The sequence below is a fragment of the Frieseomelitta varia genome, unplaced genomic scaffold, assembly GCF_011392965.1.
Source record: "Frieseomelitta varia isolate USP_RPSP 00005682 unplaced genomic scaffold, Fvar_1.2 scaffold_724, whole genome shotgun sequence".
Taxonomy (NCBI): Eukaryota; Metazoa; Arthropoda; class Insecta; order Hymenoptera; family Apidae; genus Frieseomelitta; species Frieseomelitta varia.
This window is the reverse complement of record NW_025110506.1, coordinates 9,064-33,694: the sequence shown is the minus strand read 5'-3', so window position 1 is coordinate 33,694 and position 24,631 is coordinate 9,064. Positions and strand designations below refer to the sequence as shown.

Below are 24,631 nucleotides of genomic sequence, written 5' to 3'. Positions count from 1 at the left end.
CCAGATAGAAAAGACAAAATAGGACGAATGGAAGCAGCCCGAACGTTTAGTTTCATTTATCTCGGCGCTCTGCTGCGGTGGAAAAGCCTAGTCGTTTCTATTATGTCGTACTTGGCCATCGGTCCACATTGCACGACTTCCGTTTTCTCTGTTCCCTTTTCCTCTTTCTTCTTCAACCATCTCTCTCTGTATCTACCTCTCACAACGGTTCTATCGGACTCTCCAAGTCTCTCCCGTGACTTCGATCGTGCCCGTTCCTCTGACCGATTCAGATAGCCGTTATCAGTGCAGTTCGTTTAAGGCAACTACTTCCTTAATGGACCATGTTGAGATTCGCAGTCGATATCAACGGCGTCGTTTTACGCACGAACATGCGATGTGGAACGTTGTAGTTTCACCCTACAGCTTCACGAATGGGACTTTCTAGTTATACCCAATGGATGCACGAATACGACAGATACCATTAACTGGCTATCTTCTCTGTGAAACATTGTACAAAGGATCGTTTCACTCGTGGCAATTTTTGCGATTGTAAAAAAGAAAAAAAGAGAGAAATGGAAAGCAAAGTCGTAGAAATAGAATACTGTTACCATAGCTTCGTTAGTCCCTCTTACGATGCTCGAAATAGGGAGGTTGAAAGCGCTCTTTGGAGAACAACTGACGATCTATCCATCCTCTTCCCTCCTCCTTTCTCTCCTTTGTCCGTCTTTTTTCTTTCACTGAAGTATTTTGTAAAGGATATTCCTGTTCAAACAAACAACATTCCGTTTTCTATTTCATGGTACGCTGACCAACGTTGCCGTTTGAACATCGAGGTTCGAGGCGTTATTTGTTTTATCCGTTCCTCTTCCGTGTGATATTTTACGCTTACTTTGCTGTTTGTCATTCAATATCGGAGGAGTGAAAAATTGGTTGTAGAGAGAAAATTGAAAGCAGCTTAGATCTCTGATCTTATTCTTAGACTTCTCTATGGCAGTTTAAGTTTGTGAATTAACTACCCGAACGCGCAAGTATATCCGATTGTGCAGCGTATAAGTACGTGAGAAATTACAAGCAATCAGAAATCGGTTCATTTGTTTAACCTCTTGCGTTGGAATGACGTGCCACGCAATCGGGAATTTTTTGTCACAAAATTGCAATATCTTCTCAGTTTTAAGTATATTTTAAATATAATCCAGGCAGAAAAAAAAATAAATTTATTACTTCTCAATAATTTCTATCCAGTGATATCATACCGATCGATTTCAAAAAGAAAGCGACGAGTTATTGTGTACGGTTTGGTCACTCGTTATGGTCCGCAATCAGTTGCCAGCGCAGATGGTTAACCTCTTGCGCTGGAATGACGTGTCACGCACGTCGAGAATTTTTTGTCCCAAAATTGCAACATTTTCTCAGTTTTAAGTATATTTTAAGTATAATCTAGGCAAAAAAAAAAAATAAATAAATAAATAAATTTATTACTTCTTAATAATTTCTATCCAGTGATATTCATACCGATCGATTTCAAAATGAAAGCGACGAATTATTGTGTACGGTTTGGTCACTCGTTATGGTCCGCAGTTAAGTTCTAAAATGATCGAAGGCGGGCAGACGACAGATGCGTCTCGACATTGTATCGGCGAAATTAATTGAAATTTATTCGAATCGATTTCTTCATTAAGCTTCTTTCTGCCGCGTCTGCGTTGACACGGTTCGAATATCGAAGAAAGGCGAAAGGATGGAAATACAGTTCTTCGAGTTGGCGAGGCCATTGTTCGTTTAAATTTTCAATTTAATCACAGCAAACGCGCGATATTACAGCTGGATTATTAATCGGCATGCGTGTTACGTACCCTACTATTACAATTTCATACAAAAAAATCGTACAACAATAAACTTGGATTTATTTTAAAGTTGAAACCCCTATTTTCGAAATGTGCCACTTATTTTATTCTGAAATCTCAGTATATCACGTAACAGGTGGGAAAGTGAAGATATTTTTCTTGTGGAAAACGCTGCGAATTGTCATTGAAAGATTTTTGATTGAATTTATAATTGATTTGAAAATTGGAGCCTTCTTTTTACAATTTAATTTTCTTTTATAATTTACAATGATACCCGAAAACTTGATTGAATATTGGACAATGAAAATTCATTGAAAAAGTCATAACATTCTCTTCGTTATATTTGTTTCCGTCAATTTGAATATTCAGAGTTCAATAAATTGGCACACAGTTAGTTTTAAGGGATCGTTGCAAAAGCTTCAATTTTCCGATTCATTGTAAATCAAGCGATAAAAAAAATTTTTCCATGTCTTTACACACTACAACTATTTATAGCACAAAAGTCTCTTTTCATCTGCTACATTATGCAAAAATATCTCAGAAAAAAATGAATGAAAATATTTTGAAAAGAGGCTTCAATCCTTAAAATGAATCCATGTTGTACGAGTTTGTTCGTATGAAATGATAACAGTTTAAATATTAATAAACCCTTAGCAAAAAGTTTTCGACTAGTATAAATGCTGGAAAAAAGTTTCCGGTTTAATTTACTGATATAAATTATTTTAGGTATTAATATTTTGTAACGTCCCCGCGTTTATGTATTACTTTTTTAATACGTTAATACGTTGGCATGGAATCGTTGAATTTTTTACATTCCGTAGGTGAGATTTCTTCCCATGATTGTCGTATAGCGTGCCGAAGTTCTTTTTACTCGGTGGCTTTTTCTCATTGACCAGTTTTTTAAATTTTATTCATAAGTTCTCAATAGGATTTAGGTGTGGAGTATTGGCTGGCTATTTCATAGTTTTAATTCCGTTATGTCGTAAATAATCTTTTACTGTTTTGTTGCGATGACAGCTGGAATTATCTTGAAAAGTAAAGCCACAAGAATCTTCAGACCAATCTTCAATACTAGGAATCAAACAATGTTCGAAAATATGTTTTTGAAGTTACGTTTTGATAAAGAATGCATAATTTGCCAATTCCTTTCTGAGACATACAACCTTGAATCATATGAGAATTTGGATATTTCTTTTTAAAATTTAAACAATCTTTGTCAAACTTTTTATTGAATCTTCGCCAAACGAATATTTTTGCATCGTCGCCGGTTTCAGTGCATGCTCCTTGCGCCACTGTAACCGCTCCTTCTTATGCTTCTTTGTTTGGAAAGATTTTGTTCTAGCTTTTTGAAATGGGAAACTCATCTCATGTAGACGATTTCTGACAGTACGATCAGAAATATCTTATGCTCACTGTACGTTTATCTCTTTCGAACTTGCTCGTCTCATTTCTTCAACAGTATTACGCAATCTTTCTATCTTGTTTAGTTGTTGCACGAAGATGGTCACATTTTCTGGTCGCGTTTCTTCATACTCCCTCTTTAAATCACTAATAGTGCTTTGATCATCCTGTAATTTCTGTTACCATTTTTGGCTATTACCTTATTTCCTTGAGCAGCTCAGTTATCCTTAATTTCATGTCGTTTGAATACAAATTATATGATAGCGTATTATGGAATGGAATAGCACTACGAACTGATATTTTAGAAGTGATGAACTTGCATTTACGTTTTTGCGGTTTCTTCTTGTGTTTATGCCTAACCTCTACATTCAAGGCGCTATTTATTTGAGCCATGATCGGAAATTATTTTCCACGACTTCTAGTAATCAGAAACTTTCTTTTCACGTGACATTTTGTTTTTTTTTCTTGTTTCTTTTTTATAATAAATGGAAGTCTATGTTACTTTGTCATGTTTTACTAATAAGTCCCCTTTAATTTTTTATCAGTTTTAGTACACAATAATATTTTATATTTCTAAAATATGAATGTTTCTTGTAAATTCCGTATTAGTATCTCTGATCGAAAACTTTCTGCTAGGGATGTATTAAACACATTAATCTTATTGAAAGAACCCAACATAAATTTTTACGTTTTTCTCGCTTTCACTTGAGGATCCAATGCATAGATACGAACATAGTTATGAATCTGTAAGAATTCATGCGGAGATTGAATTATATACTGTCTGGAAAGTAAGAGAAAGATATTTTCGTTCAAAATTATTAATAATTTTGTAAATAATTCTCACTTTAACTCATGTTCACGGTCTATGCCGTCTTTTTATATTATGTTTCCCTCAACCAATGTTGGATTCATGGATTCGATTATGAAAATTTGCTTGCTTGCAAACGAGATTATTTATCCAACGAATAGATTTGTTTTTCAGATTAGCAATTGCTGTCTTAAAGACACCCAATGACTAATTTTTCGGTTTCCCAATTATTATGTTACACACATCGCTGTGTCGTAGTTGCGACTGTACATTTTTTCCTTTTTTCATTTCTTTAATTTTTTCTTTTTCTCTTCTTTTACTTTCTTATAGCACATGTATACATAGTTCTACACTTGTAAACATTTTCACAACTCAGTTGTACCAAAGAGCCCGTCTATTTCTGAATAAATAAATAAATAAATAAATATTTAATGTTTGAATGGTAATGTAAATAACTGCACAAAGATGACCTAAAATTCTGGTATGTCGAAGGTTTCACTTCAAAAGCCGCTTATCCTTTTATGAAATATTTAAGAAAGTGTATCAGTTTTTTCTGCTCTAAATACGCAGCTGAATCTGTAACTTTAGATTTTAGTGAGTGTCTTTTAACGAAAATTCCCCTTTTTCTTCTTACATTTTTCATTAGTTTAACTAGTTTATTAGATTATATTTATTTCTATTTATTTATTATATTATTTCTATATATTATTATTTTCTATTTATTATTATTTCTATATATTTATTATATTTATATTTATAGTTAATTAGATTATAGATTATCCGTTTGCTTTCGTTGCTTCGTAAAAATGCACGGGAATAATGGACTCGTTGTATTAATCGATAGAATATATTTGACAAGGCATGCTTACGTTACTTAGGATATTGTTAGCATACAGTGGCTTCCATTAATATCCGAACACTAAAATATCGTTATAAACTGTTATAATTTTGTAAAAAGAAATCCTATACAATAATAAATTTGGGTTCATTTTAAAGTTTGAATGTATCGTTCATTCTATTCTAAAATGTTTTTACATCACGTAAGTGAAGACACCTTCCTTCTCGAAATGTGTTATAAACAGTCATAGTCATAATTACCAATAGTGATAATTAATAGTCATAAATCATAATTAATAATCATTAATTGTTAATGTTAAATGGCGAAAATTCAAGAAATTGTGACATTTTCGTCTATACACATATTTGTTTTCGCCTGGTATTCAATATTCAATAAATTGGTATAAAGGATAGTACAATAAGACTCAAGGAGTCAATCTTCAAATCTAATCTAGATTCAGTTATAAAAAAAACTTTTCAATATTTTTACATACTACGACAATTTATAGCACTACTGAGGAGGAAAGTGTCTACCTTATCACACAAAACCATTTTAGTATAAAATGAACGATATGTTTTGAAAGTAGAGGTTTCAAGATTTGAAATGTGCTCGAGTTTATTATTGTACGATTTCTTTTTGCAAAATTTCAGTTTTAATATTTAGTGTCCGAATAGCAACGAGAGTCATCAATATGTTAGCAGACGGTTTATTCCGTGTTATACTCAATCTCATTTTGAACCAGCCCATTTATTTTTCCACTGCGGAATCCAATTTTATTGTAAGTTGAAATAACTTTTCATCGATCCTATCATTCATGACGCTGTCTGTTCAGATAACTCGCAGAATTAGGAATTTGATCGTTTTTAAATCGCTCGGTACAATTTGTGTCGTTTCCTGTCTGAAAACATAAATTCGTTTATTCTGTTTATCGTTTGCCTCTTGTTCACGCTTCGTGGCGCGTTATCCTTTCGATAACAGCAGCCGGTAATTATTGACCTAGATACGCGGTACAGAGGATGCAGGAAAATTGATTTATTTCCATTTAATTAAGGAATAAACCTATGTAACCACGCACGTTAATACGTGAGCGTAACAAAAGCGATTTACTTTCCTTATAAACAAAAGAGTGTTCGTGATTGTTCACAAAATGAAAATTACACTCTTTATCTTTTTCTCTCTAGTTTTTGCCTAAAACTTTATTATATAATATACATTTATTATATAAATGTATTATAAGCTTATTTATTACTATTTTATTATTATTATTATTATTATTATTATTTAATATTACTTTATATTATTTTAGGAAATGAGCTTTATTTCAAAGTTTGTTATTTCCTCTCTAGTTTGAACCTGAAACTTTATTATGTAATGTATATTTATTATATAAATGTATAATAAACTTATTTATTGTTTTTTTATTATTATTATTATCATTAGTTTAGGAAGTTATTTTATTTTTATTATTATTTTACTATTTTATTATTTTAAGAAATGAGCTTTATTTTAAAGTCTGTAATTCCCTCTCTTTTTACCTGAAACTTTATTATTTTATTTTTATTTAATCCTTGCCTACTAGGCTTAGGATGACTTCCAGTTTACATCTTTGTCTTTTCGCTGTATGGTGGGCTAATTTACATCTATTTTCTTAGCCTAATCTATCAATCGCGGTAGGAACTTGTATTCTGGTAATCTTATTTAATCTATTCTAATAATCTAATTATCACCAAAACAAAATGCAGATGAAAAGAACGCTTACACCTGTAACTTTATTATATAATGTATATTTATTATATAGATGTATAATAATCTTATTTATTATTTTATTCTTATTATTATTTAATATTACTTTATATTATTTTAGGAAATTATTTTATTTTTATTATTATTTTACTATTTTATTATTTTAGGAAATGAGCTTTATTTTAAAGTCTGTAATTCCTTTTCTAGTTTTTACCTGAAACTTTATTATATAATATATAATAAATTATATATATATGTATAATATATATTATACACATGTATAATAAGCTTATTTATTATTTTATTATTATTATTATTATTATTTAATATTACTTTATATTATTTTAGGAAATTATTTTATTTTTATTATTATTTTACTATTTTATTATTTTAGGAAATGAGTTTTATTTTAAAGTCTGTAATTCCTTCACGATGCATTCCTTCGCGATGCGTGAAATTGTTCACTTTCAATTACGAATTATTTACTATTCTTCTTTTTGTTGTATCGTTCTTTCTCGATATATAGGAAAATTGGCAATGGATGCTCGAAGTACATTAGCAGAAAACGAAAGTCACGCGTTGGCAGTTTCATACTAAGCATTAGAGGTTGATGCGAGAGGTTGGAAAATTGCAGGTTACAGCGCTCAGGTGGCTCATAACTAAGCAAGTTTATGCCGATTCTACGGCGGGTTCACATTTCTCCGTCTCTATAACGTGATTCTATTAGCGTATCCAAGGTAGAAAAATTTTCCCCGATGAGAAGTTCATATTTCCTTTCATCACGTTCGATAACCATGTGATCGTCACGCAGGGACCAGAATGTAAATTATAAAGCGTTGGATGAGAAAATTATTAAAATTTCGATTTTAAGGACGTAATAAATTTTGCTCAAATAATTCAAGAATGACGAGTGAACTCGCCGTATTATCTGGACATATCAGATATCTTAATTCTCGAACGAATGGTCAGATGTGGTTTCCAAAACAGTTATACCACAATTATTGTATAACGTTGGATTGTCGTTAGATTCTACTTTTACTGCGTTTTATTGACGGCAACCACAACGAAAACATAGTTCACTGGTTTACTTGTTATCGCTGTTTATTCATTTTTTATTTGGTTTGCATTACGCTTGCGAAACACGCATGTATCCACCTTTGTACGCTTGCTGTACGCGGAAAGTTCCAAAGCGAAATTTGGATTGTAAATGAAAGGAAATTCAACGTGAACTAGTTAAAACTCATGAGAAATGCCTCTTCGGGTAAATGGTGAAGGGTTTGTTGGGAGGAGTTTATTTTCGGAAGCGGGTGTGACGTCATGCAATTTTTTGCGCAGCTAGATGCTAATTTCCGCGAAACGAATAAATGGACAGAAATAAATCGCGGATAATAAGAATTCAACGAGCAAAACGACGTAATTAAGAAATTACTTTTCTGTACATTGTTAATGCTTGCAATGATAAAATTCTAATGAATTGAGTAGGAGATTCAACGATACAGGGGCAGTCGAAGAAGTGGAAATCAGTATCTCCGGTTTCCGGTTCTTACACGTGATTTCAATCAATATTTGAAATATTAAATAAACTGTAAAAAGAAATTATACTTGGGCTTATTCTGTAGTTTGAAGCCTGTATTTTAAAATTTATTATTCATTTTATCTTAAAATGTCGTTACATCTATGTAATAGATGGCAAAGTGAAGACTTTTCTCTTCGAAAATGCTATAAATTGTGATAGCGTGTAAAAACATTGAACAATTTTTTTTACGATTGAATTTACAATAGGTAGAAGACAAGCCTCCCTTTTACAACGATTCTTCAAAATTGTCATAATCTTTTTTCACTAATTTATTGAACTTTGAATGTCAGACGAAAAGAAACATAACGAATGAATGAAAATGTTACGATTTCTTAAATTTTCATCTAAGTCTAACATTCAAAATTCAACGTTTGGAGAAAGGGAGGCTTCAATTTTTTAAATTCATCGTAGGTTCAGACATGAAAAAAAATTTTCCACCATTTTCACATGCTATGATAATTTATAACATTTTCGAGATAAAAAGTACACTTCACTTACCCATCCGTTACGTGATATAAAAATGTTTTAGGATAAAGTGAACGATGTATTTTAATAGTATAGACTTCAAGCTTCAAGCAAAATGAATTCAAGTTTCATTGTACGATTTCTTTTTACAAAATTATAAGAATCAATATTTACTGCTCGATTATTAATTGAACTCGCTGTAATCTATGTATATTCACTGTTAGTAGAAGAAAATTAGAGAAAGGGACAATAACACACATATGAATGAAAAAGACTGTGTGAAAGTAAGAATGCCAATAATAAAAATTAATTCTGTAGTTATCAAACGAGTTAACGCTCGTTAAAACAGCAAAAAACAGTAACAAAACATGGTGACATTTTATGTCAGTATCTGAAAGTTTATTCCCGACGAAACAAAATTAAAGCTTCGACTCGGGTTTCATACTTCACACTATTCTTGTATCGTTCTAATTTCCGCAACTTTTCGGTTGACAGGAAAGCGACGCGATAGAGCGGTTTGCGCAGCAAGAGGGGAAAATTCGTTTCACGTAGAATCATTTTTTCCCTTCTTTCGGGCAGAAATGATACTCAAGGGTGTAGAGAATCTCTGAATTCGACACTCGTGTTTCACGTCTCGCTAACCCCCAGTGACCTGGTCTCGATCAGTTTCGGGTGGAATTTCACTTGGATGAAACTCGTAGCTTGAAACCGTTTCAACAGGAAATTATTTTATGAAATCGTAGCGAGATTCGCAAGAATTCCCATCGTTTCAATTGAAGATCGAACGCGGCACGATCGACGCGCGACTGCCGATTGACAAACATCGATTTTGTGTTTGTCGGTTCCTAGACGACGCGTGTGATTAAATTAAATCGAATATAAATCGAATGTAATTGGAATCTCTCTTTCTCTCTCTCTGTTTTTATTTCTTTTCTCGAGGGAGAGAGAGAGAGCGAAACCGATCGACTTCCAAATAATTAAATCCTATCAACAACGTACACACGTGTAACGCAGGCGTGTTCTAATTTTTATTCTTGTTTCTTTCCCGATTGATCGCCGTCAAACACACACACGAAAATAGGTAGCCAGAAATTTAATTTAGAAATATCTCTGAACTTCGAACAGGGAATAATTTCTCACGTCTTCGTTCGTGCAAATAGAAATCAGTTCAATTTCAAATCGGTCTGATTAATTGTCTGTTACTTCTTGATCTTTCCACATCGTCTGATACAAACCATTTCCTAGAGTAACAAGTTGTTTTTTCTGACAAATGTCTTCTCTCTGGGAAAAGTGTACCTGATTAAAAGTATGGTTTCTTGGAAGTAGAATTTAATAGAGGCAGGAAGGTTTCCAGCGATTCGTTGACATTAAGGTGTGGACGCTATCTCGGTATAATTAGGTCGCGATGTGCTCAGCCAGGTTCGAAAAAGATAGACGAAGTTACGTTGAAACATAATTTCGTAAGTGTCTTATCTCTCTATCACGAAATTAGTCCAAAAACGTGATACCATTTTACCATTTTTTAGGAAACACTAGAATGGTCAAAATGGCCAATTTATAATTTTCTATGGAAATTTTATAACAGCATATTTTTAGATACTCGAGTGATTTTTAATAAAATATATTAACAAAAGTTTGTGTTCTCTATCGTATTATTAATTTCTTCTTGTATCTTGCACTTTAATTTCTTTGTCACAAATATTACACTTTGGTCGTCGGTAGTTCTAGTGTTAACGTAGTTGGAATTATCAAAGAATCATTAGATCATCGAATTTATTTGGCCAAGGGCATTGATTTCAGTCAAAAATTTCACTAAACCGCGGCAACGTGTCCTTTCTCCACATTAACGAATATATGGCCAAATGGACCGCTAGTATAGTCGCTAATTATTTTCTTTCGCCGGCATCGGCGAAATGGTACCTGCTAGAAATTTGTGAATGAGCGAATTTCGACGATACGGAGTAACAGCAGTAGATGTGCGTGGATTACTATATATTATCGATGGGCCATCGAACAACGGGAAACGGGGAACAAAGCGCGAGTCACGTATGAACCGGTGTCATGAATTACCAGTGAAATTGACTATCGAAAGCCGATACGTCACTCGTGAAAAGCTCGAGCAGAAGCTGAACAGTTGACGGCGAAGTTGCGACGGTAAAAAGAAAAGACTATGAAACGACTATGGTCCCACGAACATCGCCAAGCACGTGAATCCGCCGTAATTACGAAATGGCACGAACTGAGTGGCCAAATTACTGCATCTTTTGCAAGCGATCTCGCAATGGTACAGCAGAAGATTTTTTTAAGCAATACTCGTACCTTTGTGTTTTAGCTGGCAGAGAATTTACACGGTGTAAACTGGCCGCGTATCTTTTCGACGCTAAATCCCTGGTTGTTCATCGTTCCCAGCGATCGGACTTGGACGAACTTCTGCTGGCAATGCGGAGGTTTGCTTGATTTATAGAAACTAGTCGACGTTTAGTTCGTAGAAATCAATCGATAGTTCGCAGGTCACGACACCGATGACAAAGAACGTTATATAATTATATTATATAACGAGTTGTTTGAAACTTGTTCAAACAGAGTTACGATCGTCGTCTATCGATAAACACGGCCGTTGAATTCCTCTCGACGTGCTTCTTGCTGTACTTAGCGGTAGAGAAGAGTTTTTCCTTACTCGTTAGAACTTGGTCTCGAAACTCTTTTTTCGATGTGCACGTGTTTCTATTTAGTTAGACCGATGGAAGGATCAAGCAATGTTCGTTGATTTCTTGCTTGTCAGCAAATAACACTGTCAGATGTATCACGTCAACATACGTCAGCGGAAAGTTTGGTTGATCTCGTACCTTCGAGTTTAGTCACGTTTCTCGCCCTCTTCGAGGTCGTGCTTCGCCACGGCCAAATTTCGCATCGACTGCCTTGTTCACGGACGATTGATCGCGTCTCTCTTCGCCCTTCCGAAAGATCAGACACGTTTCGCTCACGAACGAGGGCTCATCGTTCATCGTAAATTACGCGAGAAATGAAATCGTTTCTACAAGCGTTTCGACGCTCGTTAAACTCGTGATTGACGAGAGAACATTTTACGGAACAATTGCTTCAGAGGAATATTTATCGTTTATTTGATCCAAGTCGAATGAGCTACTGGTGGCTCGGGAACACTTGTTTGCGGGTGGAGAATACGACGTCGCGACACCTCGTGTCTTTCGGCGGACGCTGGCCGACTTGTATTTCGCGTGCTCGGTCTGCAACGCCTTTAGGCCGACTGCTCGCGAAAATGCGACTCTAGCTGCGCGCCACGTTCTCCGCGCCTGCGCCACCGTCAATTTCTTCGATATTCGTCTTTACGCGTTTTCGATATCCCGACAGATCACGAACTTTTGATTAATTCATCTTCACTTGGATAAATTGATCTACCAATTCTCTCGAAACGAATTGTCAGCCGTTTCCTTTTTTCATCATTCCAGTTCACGAAGTGAAGCTTCTGAGCTGAATTTTGGAGGCCATGTAACAATGTAAATCGTCGCGATGTAACGACCGTACGTCGGACGTACAATCGGCAGTAAAATGTAACAGTGAAAGCATTAAGACCTTCCGCTTCCGCAGCTCGTTAAGCAGTCCTTGTCCCAGTAACTTTTCGAAAATAGGCCTGTTCATATATCACACACAACTTTGCTCCAATTATTTCACGAGGACGGCCATTTTAATGCGAACTGCTGAAAGAGATGTTGAACTTCGATAAAAAAAAAAGAAACCTACGAAACGTATAGACAAATTTGCATCCTGGTCGAGATAATGGATTACGTAATAGAGGCTTCAAATCGCAAATAGAAACGATTTCAACGATAGAAGAAGTTGGATTGCAAACGTGACATTTTTATTCGTTTCCAGTGTACGGTGTATATATTTCAATTTCGCGGATTTTGCGAGACGTTCCGGCTATGCATATTGATACCGATATATCTTCTTTAAAGTGCAATATTTTGAAATAGGTACATGCGGTATTTCCGCGTGCTTCGCTGCTCCAGAAATATTCTCGCTGAGCTCAAAGGGCAAGGTGCGTTCAACTTTCTCGAACTGTATTAACGTTCCCATGATGGAAAACAAGGTTTCATAAATTGAACGATATAATGTCCAAGGCGAGGTAGCCAGACGAAAGTATACGATCTCCAAGTTTTAATTGTCTACGAACAATAGGTGCGTGCGCATTAATTGATTAAGACACAGTGAGGGACGCGCGATGATTAACGCATTATCGATTCGGACAACGTGCTGTCTAATTCGCAGATCACGTTGTCGCCTTTCGCTTACATTGCAAACTTAATCCGATGACGTTCGCGTGACAGTATGAAAGCAGCTGCACCTGCGGCAAAGTACAGCCCTCTGTGCATACGCGAGCATGTATGGTGAATTGACATGGTAGAACCGCGAAATCACTTGAAACGGACGGGATCTGATGCAGCGCTTACTATACCGTAACGTTGAGTCTGCCTCGGATTGGTTTCTCACCAATGGATATCTGGAATACAGTGGTACGCGAAAGCATTTAAACATTCACTATAGAGAAAGTCTGTTATATACAAAGATTCGAACACTGTATATTGAAACTGTTATAATTTTGTTAAAAAAAAAAAAAAAAAAAAATCGTACAACAATAAACCCGAGCTCGTTTTAAAGCTTGAATTTAAAACTTTCAAAATCATTTTGTTCTAAAATATTTTTACATCACGAAGTGGGTAGGTAATTGAAGATACTTTTCTTTTTCTCGAAAATGCTGTAAATTATCATAATGTGTGAAAGCATTAAAAAAATTTTTTCACAAGTTATAATAGATTTGATGATTGAATCGTTTACAATGATCCCCTATAAATTTATTGCACGATCCTTTTCGTCAATTTATTGAATTTTGAAGACCAGGCGAAAATGAATATATGTATAGACGAAAATGTTACAATTTCTTGAATTTTCGTCATCTAATATTGACAATTAATGATTGTTAATTATAATTTATGACTATTAATTACGACTATTGATAATTATGACATTTATAATATTATATAATTAGTTATAACATTTACAATATTTTCAAGAAAAATATTATAATAAAAATATTATAAAAAAATTATAGATTTTATAATTTTATAATTTTAAGATTATAAAAATTATAAATATTATAATAAAAATATCATTAAAAAAAACTTACGTGATGTAGAAACATTTTAGAATAGAATGAACGATACATTTACACTTTAAAATGTATCCAAATTTATTTATTATTGTACGATTTCTTTTTATAATTTCGACATTTAGTATTTGAATATTAATACGAATTATTGTAAATACTATCAGGTGTACAAATTATTATTGCCCATCGTTTTTCTCAGAGATGGTAAAAAAGAAAGTCACATCATTTTTTTATAAATAGCATGATAATGTATACTTTCTTTGCTGTTGCATTCTTTTTAGAGAAATCGAAATAATTTTTAATTTTTTAAGTGGAGTGCTTTAAATCATATGAAAGTATGCTTTGAGATAAATTCAAAGAATGTACAGTGATCTTTAAGGTTACACTGGATTGTTTCAGAGTATCCTTTATTACTAATTGTAAAATTATATAAGATATTATGGTTACTGTTATTAATTATACATTTGAGTTTGAGTAATAACATTTTTAGTAGTATCTGTTAATTTTTTTTTGGAATATTAACACACATTATTCCACTATTTTCGTTTTTAAAATGTGCCTCTCATTGGCATGTTATAAACAATATTTTTAATATGACATCACAAGTTTTACCACTATTATATTACTTTCTCTTTAATTGAATAAGAAGACACTGTGATTAGATATGAACTACTTGCCTAAAAATAAATAAATACTAATGATACAGATACGAAATGTTTCTTTCAGTTTTGATTATAAATACCAAATTATACAAAGCAAAACATAAATACATATTTCGATAAATGATGATTAGGAATAAATATTTCATACAAATATTTCAACGATAAAAAAATATCACGTACAGTACAACTCCTTTTATCTGAGCCAAATTTCATTCAATACCGGATTAAATGAACTCTTGCTAGTTGAATTTAATCATTTGAATTTGAACTCCTATTATATGAACGAAACATCATTAACTTAGGAGAGAATCCATATACGAGCTCCAATTATGTATATAAATCATTTGTTCCCCGACAGGTTTATAAATGAAGTTCTACTGTAGTCAATTGTCAATTGATAATTTTATTGACAAGAGAATTCAATATTACGGAATCTTTAAAATATTTTTTTCATTATTGATCTCGCATGATCTTGAAACTTACAATAATACACATTACTTTTACATTGAAGTACATTTTTTCGATATAAATAAATTTAGAACATTTAGTAAATTGAAATGATTCCAAAAAGCAATGCAATGAAGGAAATATAAGTAGGAAATATAAATAAAAATAGTATAATTTTGTCTTTTACCATTTCTTTTTTGTTTTCCATTTCGAAGAAAAATATTGAACAAACGCGAACACTTTGTACATATAAAATATTTTGAAGTGACTCCAAAATTTCAAAATAATCGAATAAAGTTCCTAAGTATCTATGTTTTATGCTTCAAATACGTTTATTGCTGTTCACTAGTACGCAGAAAATTACGATTTATGACACGATTAGATCACATGATCATAATATATATAATTACAATAATTGTTTTAAAGAATATGCGTATAATACATTTTGTATATTTTATGATTATTAGTTACTAGTTCTGGTAACTGATTATCATACTTCATCAATGTCAAAATTTCCTGACCGCCTTTAACACTAGAACTACTTTATATATTTATATGTAAAATATTTAAAAATATTTAGATGGTCATTTTGGTAGTTCTAGTGTTGAGCTTTGTTTCACTAATCGTAGCTTGCTATCTTGCCTAGTTGGTATTGCAGTAAATATTTTATGACTTTTACGTACATTTTCACATTCATTTCTGCCAATATAATTATATTATACCGAGGATTTTTATATAATTTCATATTTTCGAAGCGTGAGTATAATCTAAAAATTGAAATTTCTGCAGAGAATTATTTTACATATTGTACTGTACTTTGGAGTTTATTCTTTTATATGATTCGCAGTCTCTGCAACTTTTCATTTGAAAATTTCTTAGAAATGCAAAATAATCCGCAATTTAATAATTATCATAATTCTGCGTGAACGTAATTGCATACAATAGCGAGGCTGTTTAAACATTAATAGAAACCTTTTATGAATATAAATATTTCATGAATGTATATTCTGCGAATCACTTTGAAATTTCATTAGCATTGTAATGCTAATGAAACGGCTATCATGATTACATTGATACAATTTGATATGAATCTGAAAATGTATGAATATACGAGATATTTAAGATATTTGAGATATTTATATTTATTAATATAATAAATAATAATTTAAGTACTTTTTCTGATTCGTTTTTAAAATACATACTTGTATAAATATTTTGTTCTCATATCTCATTATCAGTTTCAAAATGTTTCATATAATACGTATATAAAATATATTTCTACAACGATTATTTTCGTAATCTCTGAAAAACGACTTGAAGATAACGAGCAGGTGAATATATAAAATTGTTCGAAGCACCGAGGGTTCTTCGATTAATCGCGCTGAACTAATCGTTAATGCCTCTAATGAGCGAAGATAATCGACGATCCTAAATCACCGATTATATCAGCTGATTTGTTATTTTCAATCGGTTCCCATCATAATAATCTCTCGTCGATGCAACAAATCGTTACTCGTTACGCGGTAATTGCGCGATCAAATGACGGAGAAATCGAACGAAAACTAACGCGAATTTTGCCTTGGACGATCACTTTAAAAGCCACACAGAATATACAGAGTGATTTTCAAACGCGTGTCCATTTTAGATAGTGAATCTATGCAATAAAGTAACTAAAAAGAATAGCATGTGAATCTACGTATATCGTACATATCTTCAGTTTTCAAATTATAAAATAACTAGAAGAAAATATTCAATGTCTCTACTTGCACATCGCAGTACGCTTAACTCTTTTTTAATGTTTTCAAAAAAATATTTATCGATATCAGTTAAAATATACTCAAATAAATTTTTGTTTTCAAGTTCAATTTAAAATTTATTGTGTCTTCAATTGAGATGAATAATGTTCACGAAACAGCTACAATAGAGGATACGGAATTTGAGATTATTCGAGGAATATTTGACATTTTCGAGAGAATGCGGAATTCAATGCTAAGGAATGCAATAACATTGTATGACACGGACACAGTAAATTATTTTCTTGAATTATCTACGGCTTGGAGAGTGAAATATGTAGATCACAAGTCATAGGACATTTATTTTAATGTATGGAAAATATGGACATAGATTTAAGAATCATCCTATACATAAACTGAATAAGCAGTGAAATGTAGAGATGTTATTGTACTTGTATTAGCATTAGGTTCTGGTTGCTGCAAAGCTGACTATACCAATTAACCGTATCTGTTTGCCCGAATACAAATACGAAACACAGTCCTCCCTGATTTGCATTCGATTCTATCAACAAGCTGGCTATCCAAGCGCGGATCCTCGTGAATTTCCATTTTTCTCGTTCACTCATTTCCAGTTTTCAATTCTCGTTATCGTATTGCTATTTCGAAGAACCGGAAACATTTCATTTACAAAATCACTTGGAAATTGAACTGTCTTGAAATTCATATTTCATAAAATTTGACTTTTGGTTTTGAAACAAAAACTTTTATCCCGAACGTCTTTGGTCATAAAAGTTTCATTGATTTTTTTTGACAAACTTACTGATTGAATATTCGCTATTGGTTCGAGAAGAAAGTTCGGATGACATCTGGATAACATGATTTTGGCTTAAGCCATAAGCATGTCACTTTGGTTTCCGACTGCTTGCCACTGGCTGCAGCTTTCAGCCACATTTCTTCAAGAAATCAGATTACTCTAAAATCCTCCACTTTGCTCGGACAAACTGGCATTTATTCTAAAATTCTTTAAAATCTTTCGTTCGAGGACTTTTTAGTGTTACTCTGTGAACAATTTACTCGTCAAAAATAATGCGATTCCATGAACTTGGTGAAATTGATTCGACACATTTTCCCAAGGGAAAAGTAGAAAATTGAGCTGTGTGAAATTCATAGAGTTGCGTGAAAAGATAGGAAGTGATGGACAAGCGTCGTAGCGTTGATACGCACGACAAATTATTATGCAAGTGCGGGACAGTCGAATTGCGTTGCGATAATCGCGTGAACGACACATTATACGGCCATAATTGACGGGACGTTAATTGCATTACTAATCGTGTGCTTCCGTGCACGAAGCGTCACGTAAAGATCGAACGTGGGTGCAGAAATACTACGGCAGAATTACCTCGTGCGCTAGTTACACATTTTCTGCCTGTGCTCGTTTCTATACATATGTACTACCCTACAAGCTTTTCCAATGAAAAAAAAGAAAAGAAAAAACAAAGTAAAACGGTAGTATCAAACGACGTGAAAATGGGTTCACAAGCACATGTAAAACTCTTTTTTTTTGCGATTAATCTTTCGCCTGAAATATCAATTGCGTTTAACTGGTTTCTAATTTAGCTTCTGTAACAAAAAAAAAAAAAAAGGTTATTTTATATAGAGTTTTTTTCTTTATCATAACAATAGAATTTCTATTTCGCGCGTTGATTACGAATATTTCTTTTAAGCGTGTTGACCAACGAAAATTAATAGTCCATTACTTTCGAGAAGAGGTTTTAACGGTGTAATTAACCAAAAAGTGCAACCGTGAGACACGATCGTAAATTTTCTCGCCATTACTTTAGAAAAAGATTCAATCGCTTTTTGTAATTTAATAAAATGACGTGACTCGAAATAAATCCCGTTTGAGTGATATTAAATCTCGTCGAAGCATTGAACAATGTCGAAGATCGTGTAAATATTGATTTATCTCTATTTCCCCGATCTAATTTCAATTTCGCCCGTCTCTATTTACCTCTGCCATACAAATAAAATATTTCTTTCACGATGCGGGAAGACATTGGTACATTTGAAATAAAATGCTTTTTCAATTTTCTATGTAAACATTTCTTTTTGAAGACTCGCGAAAAGACGAGCTATTGATCTTGATTATAAAGTTTCCTTTCTTAAAGTACAATTCCTGCCTTTATTCTCGCTTTCAATTTCTTCTATTATCACTGAAATATGGCTGAACACAGTTTTTCGTTGTTTCGTCGATTCGCTGTTCCTCCAGATTTCCGCTCGGTTTTCTTGCTGCATTCATGCCAAAAATTCTCGTGGCACATCTGTACCATCAATAGTAAACTATCATCTACAGGAATGTAAACTATTAGCTATCGTGATCGTTTGAAACAACGTACAAGAAATTCGTTTCAGGAGTATTTAATGAAAACACTTTTTGACAAGAGTCAAATGCATGTTAAACTGTTGTCTTCTTTTTTTCATTCAGCGGGAATATAAATTGAATATGCTTTCCAATTGAGCGTTCAACAAGAAATATATTTGATATATTCAGCGTTGTACTTGTCTTTGTTTTATACTTTATGAAAACGGCTTCGCGAAAATATTTCTTTGAAGTACGATGAAATTATATCGACATTGCGTCGTCTAAATTATAAAATCACGCCGTTGTGTGTAACGTGTCAAGTGAAGCAGATCCACGGAAGCGGCTTGTATCTTCATTCCGAAAATATCAACCAGAGAGTCGGGGACAATTTTCCCTTCGTCGGAAGACTACGATTTTACCCTGAAGAAAGTCGATAGCGGTCCTTTAATAACGCGTCTATTGTTAAGGAAATCGGAGTGTCCATTACTCACTGTCGATCGCACGATACACCACGTCGTTCTCTACCTTATCCTCCTCTTCGATATAAAAGCGATCTTGAGCAGATTGACGATGGGTGCTTCGAACGCGATGGAAATGCAGAATGACACCAAGTAGGAGGCAACCAGATTTCCGAAGTAGAGAATCAGCTAGAAAACCATATGAAAATTCAGTTCATTTCCATTCAAAAATTCTACTAATGTTCTATATCTGATATACAAATACAAGAGATTCACACGATAAAAAAGCACAATTATTTCAGTTGCCAATTAAATCATTGTAGATCCGAATTGACTCGTACCTTTTAGGTTGTCTATTGTATCGATTCGAACATAAAACGATTCGATAGGAAAGAGGTGAAAAATATTGTACAGTTTGCGGGAAATTCGGATTGAAAGTAAACGTTTCAATTAGCACTCGTTTTAACCAAAAACTGACACTTTTGACACGTTCGCCCGAGGATGCTTTGTTGATATTGAATTCAGCGAAAGCGTAGACTTACCACAATGTTGTTGTGAAGGTGTAACGAGCCATCCATTTTGTTAATAGTAAGCACCATGATGACAGGATGCACCAAATACGCGCAGTAAGTCAACCTCGACAGCGGATATATCAGTCTGAGCGACAACAGACTGTCGATCATTCTAGCGTACCCGGTGCAGCATTGAATCACGATGAAGGATACACCAATCGCCCAGGCGGTGTGTCCTAAGGCGGCATACGCGGAACTTATCGGCACGGTTAAATTTCCGGGATATAAACCGTAAACTACCGAGAACATTATGGCAGTTGATAACATCCAGCCGATCGTTCGTGCGATCTGTAACAGTCCCGTTTAAACTCGCTAGCTCGATCTTATCTTGATTTAATTATATAATTAGCTGAATTAAGAGTCCTTTGATTTTAATCTTGGAGTGATTACCTGAGAGTTTATTTTTCACCCACCCTTTGGAATCGGATGGCGTGTTTCTTTGAATGAAGCTACTTACCAGAGGCAATTTCAGTTTGCAGTTTGTTTTGAACAGAATGTAACCAGTGATAATGCCGACGAAGTAGGGTCCAGCTCTTAGCCAAGGTTTATCGTACAGTTCGTCGAAAAGTGCAAATGGCTCTTGGATTCTAAGCAGGGGAAAACAAGTGGAAATGAAAATTTGCGCGTAGCTGAGAGATAGGGGCGCAAGTGGAAAATACTTAGTTATTATTACAAAAGTTATCACAAGTAATCGTAATTATTATAATTATCATAAATTAAGTATATATATATATATTAATTATCATATATAATAAATATAAATTATCATAAATTACGTATATTATAATTAGGTATTATAAATTATATAATTATATAATTATTATAAATATCATAAATTATATAATTATTATAAATATTATCATAAATTAAGTATTATATAATACTTATTATAATATATATACAATACTAAATAAAATTATATTATAATATATTATAAATATATATATATATATATATGTATTATAAAATTATAATATAATTAATTAATTAAGAGTAATTATATTACAATTAGTGGATAATCATGTTGCAATTGTTGGCGAAATTAGAAATTCAATTGTAACGAATTGAAAGCTAAATCGAAGTTCCTTCATTTGTAAATCAAATCTAATATTCTAACAATCTACAGGTTATGAAATTTCTCGATCCATTGGTAATCGAAATTATACATTCTAATAACGGATACGTCACGCGACATATGAGAGAAGGAATTTTAATATCAAACAGCAGTAAATCGGAACGCATTTACATACGCGCAGTTAACAAGTTTTTAACTGATGAGTTACCTGGCAACATAATCGTTGGCGTAAGCGACGGAGAAGGTAGTAAACCATGAAGAGACGATCAATAAGAAAATCACAACGATGACGGTCTTCAAATATTTGATCGATAAGAGAAGCAATAGTATACCGAGAACGTAAAACTGTGTATCGTTCGCCATGTACCAGCTCCACAGCATACACTGAAAAAAAAAAGATTGTTAATCAAGTATTCATTCGGATAATTGCATCAAGGTTCAACGAGCTCGGACTAGGTCGTACTATCGGGGAGTACTTGGAAAATCGCCGGAAATCTATAACAGAGGAAAACTCTGTAACTAACGGATGAAACGTCAAACTAGTGGATCACGTCAAGAACCATTGCGCAACCATTCTGATGACGTTTCTATACGTTGTGGATCATTTTTCTCTGCGATTTGATAATATCGATTCGTAATCCGCGCGAAGTGTTACAACGTTCGATAGAACCATTTGATAAAACGCTGCAGGTTTTCGGGACTGTGAGAAAGTGAGCGGTTAGTTACTTAACCAATGATTAACCTGCTCTTTTCGCCGATGAAATTAATTTTGGTGACTGTTAGACACTCTCTGTTGGAACTTTCTCCGAACGATGGAATTAATTATCGGAAAACGATCGAGATGCTGGCATCTTTCCTGTTCCGTAATCTCCGCCGACTCGTACTTCCTCCAGAAAATTTCGTTTTGCGATGCATCCTCCATTCTTTGATTTAATTGTTTTTACGTTCAAAATTGAGCGCTGCGTCAATGTCAACTAACAGTGTCGTTGATTCATTAACGGTTTCTTTTCAAACGACGGACAGACTCTTTTCTTACCATTTCGGTGCGAGGATAAAGCGAGTTGATGTACAGCGCGTTTCTCCACCAGAACTTCTCACACGTCAGATGATCGATGACCACTGGTGAGAACACCGTTCTTGATAACACATACTTGATAGCGATCTCGTTTATTCCCAGGACAAAAAGATACGCCGGTGTCAATCTTGGTAAAGAGAAATCGAAAGGCGTCAGTATGTAAATTTACGCCTAACCGAGATTTAGCAGTCGTTTACTGGAGAAAGTTTCTCTTTATTTTATGCCTAATCAATCATGTATCAAATTCTGTTGTGACATTTTACGGTTACCGAATTAAGTTGTTAAATTTTATAATTTTCGATGGCCTGCTTGTTATTCGAACACGCTGTTTTTATACTTTAAAGTGGCAGAGTAGTATTCTAAGTAGGTTTTCTTACCTGATAAATCTGTAGAGGATCATGATGATAAATTTGGTGAAGCATGTCCTCCAAAAAATGCCTTTATCGTTCTTCAAGCTTCCAGAAGATCGATAAAAGAGAATCGTAACTAACAAGCCGCTAAAACAGACGTATTCGTATGGATTTGATCATCGATTATTATTTGATAACAAGGTTATTGGTTCATCCTTTACCTGATGAAGAAAAATGTGTCTACGGAGAAGGTGGCGTTGCTAATCGTTTGGAACATAAAATTTCGTTCTGTCACCAATCGCAAGGTTTTATTTTCTGCAAAAGACGCGATAGAGAAAGTCATCTCATCTTGGAATTATCAGTGAAAGTTTAACTTAACTGGCTGTATCGAGAAGATTCGATTACGGTGAAACAGGAAACCGCTATACATATTTCGTTCGCAGAAGTATGTCAAAGATAAAAATTCGTATATTAACGCATTTGCACTTTGTGTGTGCTGAAAATTATTACTTCTGCTCGACTCTTTGTGATTATTAATCTTCATTCGTCATTAATTTAATATTCTTCGTAGCAAAATGCCAATTAGAATAATTAATAGTAAAATCAATTAATCAATATAAATCTTACTCATGATCTTGCAAATTACAGTGATCAGAAGATTAATCGGATTCTATTAAGAAATGACATCTCGACGTTCATTTTTATACGAATTTGACAATCTTCGAAGAGAGGATTACTATACCAGCAATGGAAAAGACTTGAAGATAGGTGTGCACCATGACCACCCATCCCAATGAAAACACTCGTAACCCATGTAGACAAGTCAGGCTATCTGTCGCGGCGGGTTCGGTGCTGATAATTTTGCTGCCGTTCGCGATGGGATTAAAGGCTGCCAGACACATTAGCAAGAAGCCTGAAAAGAAATCGATGAAAAGAAGGGAGCTATTAAGAGAGAAAGAATGAAACAGTCGAATGTATATCACCTTTCTTGCTTTCCTTTTCAGAATGATCGGGCAGTTCTTTTTGCAAGTTCTTCTCCTTCTCGATCAGCTCCTCCCCGTTCTCTTGGATCGCTTCCCGATCTTGGTTCAGATTTTTGTTGGGAAAATTGTTGAGCCTCTCGTTGTTATTCGACACGCTGGATGATTCCACGTCGTTAACATTTGATTGTATTCTGTACTCGTAGATGGTCGCGCCGAGCATCAGGATTAGTATTGCACCTCCGACTCCTCTGAAATACATGATGTACAAAAGCAAGATGAATCAAAGAAATATATTTTCAAGAAACGATTCGAGAGAAACTTGATTGCTTCCGCGATGATCATTTTAATTGGGTTATACTTATTTTCACTGGACATACATTTATTTTAACTGTATGGCTGGAAGTAGAGTCGAGCATTAAAACTCGAGTATTAAAGATGCGATGAAACATAAAATTAATAGCAGCAAAACCGCTAAATCATGAAGGGATACAGGAGACTTTCCAGGGCGTATTCTTTTTCCGCCTTCTATTTTTCCACAACGTTTCACTACTTGCTTTAAAGCGCGATCAACCGATTCTGATAGCTCCGTGAACAGTTGCTTTCATTATTCCGCAACAATAATTCAGACTAGAAGGGATAAGTAATTGGATTTGCTAAAAAGTAATTGAGCCTTTTCCTAATAGATGCATATCTAGACATAAAGGGTGTCCCAGTTTTTTCCGGCATAACTTTGCCAGCGTGTTCTACAAGCAAAAGTAAGAAAAGAATGTTAGATGAACATATGCTCTTAAATATGTTTTATTAAAGAGTCATAACTAATAACAAAAAATCGTAATGAACTGACGTTTCGTCGACACAGCGTATGAACGTATCATCAGTGTTACAGAAACTCACATAACTAAATCCAACAAAACTAAGTAAAATAACAGTAGACCTTCTTAATGTAATAACATTTCAAAATGATAATGACGTCCGTTATTACGAATACAGGATTGGCATCTAACAAAAATAGACTCTATCGCATTATTAATGTCTTCTTCATTTTCTCTAATCGCAGCAAATGCGTCATTAATCC

At 33.9% G+C, this 24,631-nt stretch overlaps 2 protein-coding genes across 8 annotated transcripts in view; both read right to left on the bottom strand.

The window, feature by feature from the left end:
- Positions 1-11,909, bottom strand: part of LOC122535445 — a 42,947-nt gene extending 31,038 nt beyond the window's left edge. For 3 of the 7 annotated variants that reach the window (XM_043666983.1, XM_043666981.1, XM_043666987.1), the window contains exons 1-2: positions 10,974-11,909; positions 591-744 (exon numbers count right to left, since the gene is read on the bottom strand). In XM_043666983.1, the coding sequence (XP_043522918.1) occupies positions 591-593 (3 nt within the window). In that variant the 5' untranslated portion in view covers positions 594-744; positions 10,974-11,909. The remainder of the gene's footprint in view (positions 1-590; positions 745-10,973) is intronic. The other 4 variants (XM_043666986.1, XM_043666985.1, XM_043666982.1 and 1 more) reach the window with 3 other exon arrangements.
- Positions 11,910-19,083: 7,174 nt separating this feature from the next.
- LOC122535446 (nose resistant to fluoxetine protein 6-like) lies at positions 19,084-23,847 on the bottom strand. Its single transcript, XM_043666988.1, has 10 exons — positions 23,557-23,847; positions 23,316-23,486; positions 22,795-22,888; positions 22,601-22,720; positions 22,185-22,350; positions 21,357-21,532; positions 20,531-20,660; positions 20,044-20,361; positions 19,535-19,690; positions 19,084-19,463 (listed from the first exon to the last, which is right to left on the bottom strand). Exons 1-9 carry the CDS (start codon positions 23,813-23,815, stop codon positions 19,565-19,567), a joined length of 1,560 nt encoding a protein of 519 aa, XP_043522923.1. The 5' UTR covers positions 23,816-23,847; the 3' UTR covers positions 19,084-19,463; positions 19,535-19,564.
- Positions 23,848-24,631: the final 784 nt, after the last annotated feature.

Bases quoted from the DNA above. Each gene is read 5' to 3' on its own strand.
- LOC122535446 (XM_043666988.1), bottom strand. From the start codon at position 23,815: ATGTATTTCAGAGGAGTCGGAGGTGCAATACTAATCCTGATGCTCGGC. The intron at 22,721-22,794 runs GTAAAGGATGAA...CGTCTGTTTTAG, and splicing joins GACACATTTTTCTTCATCAG to CGGCTTGTTAGTTACGATTC. The intron at 19,691-20,043 runs GTAAGTCTACGC...ATGGTTTTCTAG, and splicing joins ACCTTCACAACAACATTGTG to CTGATTCTCTACTTCGGAAA.